Source organism: Polypterus senegalus, chromosome 5, assembly GCF_016835505.1.
Source record: "Polypterus senegalus isolate Bchr_013 chromosome 5, ASM1683550v1, whole genome shotgun sequence".
In the NCBI taxonomy this organism is placed as follows: Eukaryota; Metazoa; Chordata; class Cladistia; order Polypteriformes; family Polypteridae; genus Polypterus; species Polypterus senegalus.
Window position 1 is genome coordinate 152,073,797 of NC_053158.1, and position 8,302 is coordinate 152,082,098.

An 8,302-nucleotide genomic window follows, 5' to 3' on the forward strand; every position below is an offset into this window, starting at 1 on the left:
AGCCAAAAAAATGTAAATCCATAGCATTAAGTATTTTTTGGCAACCAAACAAATTTATATTAGTCAGTAAAAAAATGTAAGCAGAATATATTTCCCATACCTGTAAAGATCCTTCTGTCCACTTCTGAACTGTATTCATTCAGACACTGTCGAGTTGAGCAGATTAACTTTCCAGCAAAGCAAGAGCAGACATTGCAGTCAACTTTAAAGGACGTCCCATGACCTGGAGTACCAAATATATAATTAATGTGCAGACTTTAATAACCAAAAATGAGCACTTTGGCCAGCATGGTCATTCATCATGTAGAGTACTGACAAACATAGGAGGCTGCCAGAATCACAAAAAGAGATTTTACACCTGTTCTTACATACAGTTATACAGGTGCCAGTTCATTGGGAGCGCACATCCAGACTCTACAGGGGGCCAGCCATGAGTCAGAAATATATGAATATGAATCGTTTCTCCAACTGAAAGATATTTTTCACATTTGCTGAAATCTGGATAAGGCTGACATTACAGAATATCTTTTTCTGAGTAAAACAAAGATGCCGTTATGCTCCTCACTGCACGTGTTTCCTATGACATGATTCCTCTTTTTGGAAGCGTTTAAAGTTGTTGCGCATTTCCTTTAATTAGCCTAAACCTGTTTGGGCTGCATGATTCAACATATTGAAAACTTTGGTAACGCTTTAGTGTAGGTACTGCAAAAATGCATCCATTACCCATTTACTATTATGTAACAAGACCTTAATACACACTTCTTTGGGTCTTCTTAACACTTATAAAGCAGCAGTAAAGTGTTTTTTCATCACTGTACTGTGACCTACTAACAAAACTTCACTTAAGGGGACTTAACTGAGACACATTTATCTTGATATTACATATTTATTATAAGACCTGTGAATCCTTCATGTTAACAAATAATTTTACCATCATGTCAATATGCTGCACAGCACAGCAATGAATAACCAGTCTACTGATGTTTTATTGATGCCTTTGTTAAGGTCTTGCTCATAGATGCATTATTGAAATACCTAAACTAAAGTGTTAATAAAACTTATTCCTTCATTATGTGCTACAGTGAATCGAAAAGATAAACATCAGTTTAGAATATGTTCATATTTTACAATTAACAATCCTTTTCTTCATCTATAAGGTCATGCATGACAGGACCTAATCAGTTAATATTCTGATTTCTTTTTTTGCATGATTACTGTTGTTGCAAATTCATTTTAAGAATGTCTTGATTAATTTTACTGCTGTTATACATTTTTATTGTTACATCATTGCCATTCCAACTTTATACTTTTATGTATTTTTTTCTTGGTAGGTACCAGCATTTTGTATATTAGTTTTTAATGGGTGCTGTCATGCTATTAACAACAAATGGCAACATGGCAGCATTTAACTTTACAGAGCACAATTTTGTGAGGCAAATGCATGTATACCAGGTTAGTTAAGAAATAAGTTAAGAAATAACTTGAAAGACCCAGAACATATCCTTTAATAATAGGGAGCTAAAGCTACCTTGGCAGCATCAGGAACATGCGTTTTAAAAAATGTTTTCAGCTTCCAAAAAAAGGAGTCATTTAACAGCTAAACCAATACTTGATTGAATTCTTCTTTGGTAACTTCCTATAATCAGATTACATTTCCTGTAACATTTGGCCAGGCTGGTGAAGTGTTAGGGGTTCATCATTAAACAAATAGCTGCAAAAAGGCACATGATGTACTAGTGCAGTCAGAGTATAAAATTCTAAATATGTTTCACTCTTTTTATGGTCCCAGGATGCCACAGACTACGAAGGAAAAGTGGTAACCATCTTTGGGATGAAAGTTCATCTGAGTGGCCCACTCATGCACACAGCCACACAAGACAAATTTAGAATTGCCAATAAACGTACCATGCAAGTCTTTGGGATCGGGAAAGAAAACTGGAATAATTGCAAGAGATAACCACTGTGCCACTCTGGGCGTCACATTAATTATTGCACATCCTGGTGAATGGAGATGCAGAATGTTCTACAAAGACACAACACACAGATGGTGTCGCTGAATCAGCATTCTTCCTTCCAAGTTAGTTTGTTTTCATCTTCTAGAAAAAAGAGCCATTCAACAGCTAAACCATTACTTGTTTGAATTCTGCATCAGAAAAAACAGTTATCATTTAGGTTTCCTTGAGGAACTCATGTCAGTGAGAGAAAAGAAAACTTTAGTGTATAAACTTACAGATAAAGCAGTTCATAGAAGGTTCACAGAAAAGCACAAAAAAAAAAAGCAAAGGTATCGATATTGTTTAGGACGATGTGACGGGCTGACAACTCTCAGGGAAGATAGAGGCCTAATAGGGAAATACACTGGAGAGGTTTATTTTAACTGAAGGATTAAAAAAAAAGTTGGAATTAAGTCACCTCCACATAGTAAAAGTCGTTCCTGTTTTTGAAGCTCAACAACTTGGTTAAATCATTCACAACTGCCTGTGTTTACCTCCTAGGTTTCTACTCAATCTGCTCTCATTCTCTTCATACTAGAATGTAGATTCCACGCTCCGTATCATCAGTCTGCCAAGAGCTGTACACATTTTATAAACATTTTCCTCTGGGCTTCTCTCACGTTTTAAAAAAGGCATTTCTTTTCTTTTTGGCACAGATACTAAAGTCAGCCAAGTTTGTAAACCTACGCTTCAACACACCACAGTTATATGCTGTGAAGAGAAGCTGTCAGTATGTAGGAGACCGATGTGTTTCCTTATAAAGTAGCTTGCATCTGGTCCCGAGGAAGAGCCTGACCTACTATCCTTAAGGTACCTGCCATAAATGGCAATGGAGAGACAATTCTAGGTTAAACAGCTTTCAAAAACTTGAATATATGACAATACCTAACAAGAGACTAAAGGTTGTGTGCACAGAGCTGCTGCCTGTCACTTCACATAATGGGACACTATCTCTCCGCTCATCAGCAGAAACTGAAAACTAAAATACTAAAAGCAGAGTTTGGAAAAAAAAAAACTAGCTATGCATGCATCCCCGAATGGGCCTACTAAGGTTGTTTTATGTTTTCTTCTATGGATCCAACTGGGTCCCAGAATTCAAACCCAGGTGCAGTGGTAATAATTTTGGGCCTCTTGAAAGGTCAGCTTTTAGTTGATACTGCCACTCTAGTGATCTGTCAGATCTTTCTCGTGATCTCTGGACACTCCGAACTATTATTATTCTTTAATTCTTCTTTAGTATGCTTTTTACACTTAGTAGTAGATGTTGGCCTCTTTACACTGTGATTTGCACTTTGGTCGACTGCCAGTTGTCAGTCGCAAAGAAAGTCTCCTTGTAGTGTGAGCTAATAGGAGAAACTCTTTTAGTCAGCTGTGCAGAGACCATCTTTAAACACTGCAAGTGGAGTGCTTCTTGGTGACATCAGCTGATCTCTCTCGCTCTCTGTCAGCCTCCACCTTTTCTGTGCAGCATCACCTTTATACTCCACCTGTGCAGAGTGCAAATCCCATCCTATCTTATTCTATATTTCTTCTTTATTTATTTTTTCTATGATCGTTAAACCTAGTGACACGTGTTGGCCTATGTTGGTTGGTTGAATGAATGAATTGCTGTGAACTTACACCCGAAGCATTTCAGTTCGAAGATTAGAACTGCGGTGAATTGCTGGTGGTTAGCTGTGAACCCGCAATGTGTAGCTCAGAAGCAGCGTGAGCGAATAAGAGAATCTCCTTTAATCCATCACACACAGACAGTCCCTGAACACAGCTAGCAATGTGCTTCCTAGTGGCACCAGCTGATCTCTTTCTCAAGCAGCCCACACCTTTTCTGTGCAGCGCCATCACTACACTCTACTCATACAAAGTGCAAATCCTACCCTCAACACCAAATGAATTACCATGGACTCAACACCATGAATCATTTCAGTTTGAAGATTTGGACTGTGGTGAACTGCTAATGGTCAAATACGAATCTGCGATGTCTGGCTGAGAAGTGGTCATCTTGCAGCATGATGTAAAAGGAGAAACTCCTTTAGTTAGCCACTCAGAGATCGTGTCTGAACACTGCAGGCGAAGTGCTTCCTAGTGATGTCAGCTGATCTTTCTCTTTCAGTCCCCATGTTTTTGTACAGTGTCGCCATTACAGTTAGAATATTAAACAGATATTGATTGCAGCTCAATAGAATCGGTCAGGTACGTGCATCTTGTGAGTATCAGCAAAATAAGATGCCGCACCTCTTATTCTGCTTTACTCTGCTAGTTACTGTCATTTTTTTTTAAATTTTAAATAGCATGTGGGGAAAAAGACGGCAGACAACAATAATCATCTCATTTTCCAATCTGTGTTATTTTAATTAGTTTTACTGAGGGGTTTTATCATATTTGTGCGTCATTATTGAATGCAAATCATGTATAGGTTATGTTTCTTTCCCTGCAATTTCTCTCTCTCTATGTAAAGAACAATAATCCAAATACTAAATAGTTTACATAATGATAATTTGTATGTGCTGTCAACTCAACTAGCAGGCATATGTTATGTCTGATGTGCTATAAATTCAAATAAATATTGACATGAGGTTAAATAATGCACTTTTATTCAACGTGTCTGTAGGGTGGTTCTGGCTGGGTGCAGGGGATGGAGGTGGATTGGCCTGATGTCTTGTCAGGCTCAGGGGCCATTGGACTTGGGATCCATCCCTGAGTGTAGCTGGAGCAGAACCCAATAAGTTTGTCACTTGCAAACATCAGAAACACTGGGCAGTCAGTGGTGAAACCATTATCTGCTTAAAAGAACATTATGTGGGTTAAGAACATGAGGACTTGTTAAGGCTAAATTTTGTACAAACATTTGGAAGTTTTTCTTCACGGAGAATCACAGACACACCGAATAAGTTACCAAGTAGTGTAGTAGACAGTAAGACTTTAGGGACATTCAAACTAGGGGCCTCATGTATAAACAGTGCGTACGCACAGAAATGTTGCATAAGAACGTTTCCATGTTCAAATCACAATGTAAAAAACCTAAACTTGGCATAAAGCCACACACATTTCCACGGTACCTCATACCCTGTCGTATGCAAGTTCTCCTCTCAATTTTGCAGACTGGCAGCACCCAGCAACAAAGCAGTGCTACTGTTACTGTGTGGTTACCCTTTCTTAGATGCACATTCCTAATGCGGCTTTATAAATACACTGAAACTAACCGCATATTGTTTATTAGTGTAATGCATCTGATTGTAATTAACTAGTAACAATATAATGGTCCAGGGACTAGCCATAGTATTCCAAATACCATAACTGCTTTAGCGTTCTTACTCTCACTGCACCTTCTTTTTCTTCTTTGAGCTGCACCCGTTAGGGGTTGCCATTTTCCATATTACTCTCACTGCACCACTCGGGGTATTTATATCACTGTATCTGAGTGGGGAATCACAGCAGCAGCTGAACGGAAAGGGAATTATCGGTATACAGCATCAAGCACACGCTGATTCAGCCATGGCAAAACATTTAAAAGATTTTCCTGTACGGACCTCGCGGTTCAGAAACAGTTTCATCCCAAGAACTATAAACGCACTCAATCAATTGCTCCTTGTAGAACTGTTTGTACTTACGTGTAAGTAAAATTACCCTACTGTAAACTTGCACTACAGTTATAATATTGCACAACCTGCGCCACTTTATAAAGTGCGTATTTACATACAATGACGATATCATTTTTAAGATGAAATGCAGCAAAATATGTTGATTATATTATACAGATAAAACTTTAACTTAATTTAAATAATCTGTAAACATGTGAGGACACAGTGCAGCAGCGCTAGCAAGTTCACGGATTGTTCCTGCCTTGCGCTGTATATTTGCTGAGGCTGGTGCGTCACTGGAAGGATAGACGGATAGAATAAATAAACATGTACTATGAAGATATTTCAATGTTCCTTAAAAGTTTTGAAGAATCGTCGTTGTAAACTTACAGATGGTTTAACGTCTATTACAGAGCTGATTGTGTGCCAATTGGGTATTTGGGGAAAGAAAAGTAAGGACAAGAATTGAAGGTTAGTATGTTTGAAAGAGACAGTACTGCTACAATAAATTATTTCATTGAAGGTCACGCATGGCGCAGCAGCAACTTGTGTGAGACATGAACAATCACTGCAACACCATGTTCCCATGTTTAATAATCATCATGAAAATGATATCATGTATACATCTCAGTATTTTAATTATTCAGAGAGCTGTAATTTCACAAATGTAATGGATTCTGTGTCCTGTCGGAGAAGTACGTAGTAATTCACACAAAGAACACATTGAAGATCAAATACAAAACAAAGCATTTAACATGCTACTTTAGTTACGATGGGATTTGAGAAACTAGTAAATTAAACGATTTTAAGATGATGTTTATGATGTTCTACTTTAATGACAAAATAAACTACGTGATTAAAGTGGAAATTTTGAGATTAAAGTTGACATTTCGTGCTTTTTCCCCACTGTGTTCCTATTTTTTGTTTTTGTCTGTGCCCAAATAAGCTTTCATATGACACTCAGACGGTGGGCTACAACTCGCCTTTTCACGGCAACTTTGATATGTGACTTCTTTTTTATTTCGGGCACTGTGTGACTTTGTGAACTTGAGCTTTCAAGTTTCTCCAACACGCTATGTCACTCGATCAGCTTCCTTTTGTTGATTATATCACTGTTCAAATCAACAAATAGTATGTTTTGCCTTTGCCTCCACTTGGTATTCGCTGAACTTCTTATATCTTCCCCTGTGCTTTTCCCATTGTCTTTTCACAGAACGCCGAGCTTAATGGCTATTTATATTGATTTGCATATTCAGAGGCGTAATTCTGGGAGGAATTGGGGCGGGACAGCAGGCTCGTTCACGTGCGTTACTTTTCACACTGACCGGGATTTATGTAGCAGAAGAACGCAGATGTTGGAGTATGCAAAGATTCCTGCATCTGGATTTTTCTGTGCATATGCACATTTCGGCTTTTGTGCTTACGTCATGATATAGTGTAAATTCTATGCACGGCGTTATGCATGAGGCCCCTGGACTTGATATTATTTTGTAGGACTTAGGTGTTTAGGATTGGCAAACATTTAAATGGGTTTGTTCTTCTCCAAATGTTTCTAATGTTCTAACATGATTACTTAGACCAGCAAATGAAAATGATGAAAGCAGACTCTAAAGGGAAAATGTAAGTATATGTTTAAAGATTAGCTTTCAAGAGTAAAAAAATTATGATATGATACCAATTAATTCATGTACAGCACTGCCATAATTTTAATAGTATTATTTAATCTAATGAAATGAATTGCTTGTATGCATTTGAAAAGTGGATGGTGCATTGATTACTGCTGCCTCAAAACTCCATGAGACAGGATTTGAATTCTAGTTTAGCCAATGTTCTTGTGAAGTCTGCATGTTCCTTTAGTGTCTGCATGGCTGTTTCTCATGGTATTTTGGTATTGCTCTCACTTCATGTGGTTTAGGTTAATTGGTTAATGAATGTAATGGACTGGCATGCTGTCCAGAGTCTGTAAATGTCAAGACCCAGAAGTAGGTTAACTAAGTTTGAAAATGGATGGATGGTGGTGGTGGCTTGTTTGCCTCATGCTTAGAATAACGGGGTGGCTGCAACATATGTTACTTTTCCAAACATCACAAAAATTACATTTTGATTTCTGTCTTTAATGATATCTAAGAGGAAACACCATAGTCTTTTTCATTCAGGACGCAAGATAAAACAAAATTTTAAAGCATCCATTACCGGCACTTCATGTAAGTGTGCTTGTTTGTGGGACCATATCCCAGTCTTTCTAGTTCCTGAACTCGAGCAGTAAGGCCGCGTTTATACTTCACGCGACACGATGCATGCTGCAGCAGATGGTCCTGCTACGCAAGTGTTGTACTGTTTATACTTGCGCGAATACTTTACGTAAATCTGGAAGAGTCCACAAGGTGGCAGTGCAAGATATTATCAAGGAGAGAACAGGTTCGGCTTCGCTGAATTGTGAATTGCCTGGAACACTCATTAAATTCCGATGACACCTTACTGCAATGTCTCTGAAAAGGATGTTTAATTATTAAATCCATCAGTCCAGGGATATGTCCATTTCAGCTAGCATTGGGCACAAGGCAGAAACAATCCCTGGACAAGGCATCAGCTCATCGCAAGGTGAATACAAGCACTCACTTACACTAGCGTCATTTTAGTGTAACCAAATCTGCATATCTGTGGAAGGAAACCGGAGCACACTGTGGAAACCCAGCAAGAAAACATATAAACTCCAGGCAGGGAATATTA

General features: G+C 38.3%; 1 protein-coding gene across 1 annotated transcript in view; it reads right to left on the bottom strand.

The window, feature by feature from the left end:
• The window catches only part of reck (reversion-inducing-cysteine-rich protein with kazal motifs), a 253,720-nt gene that overhangs the window by 56,155 nt on the left and 189,263 nt on the right, over positions 1-8,302 (bottom strand). Inside the window, exon 15 of the mRNA XM_039753505.1 lies at positions 101-223. Coding sequence (XP_039609439.1) covers positions 101-223 — 123 coding nt within the window. The remainder of the gene's footprint in view (positions 1-100; positions 224-8,302) is intronic.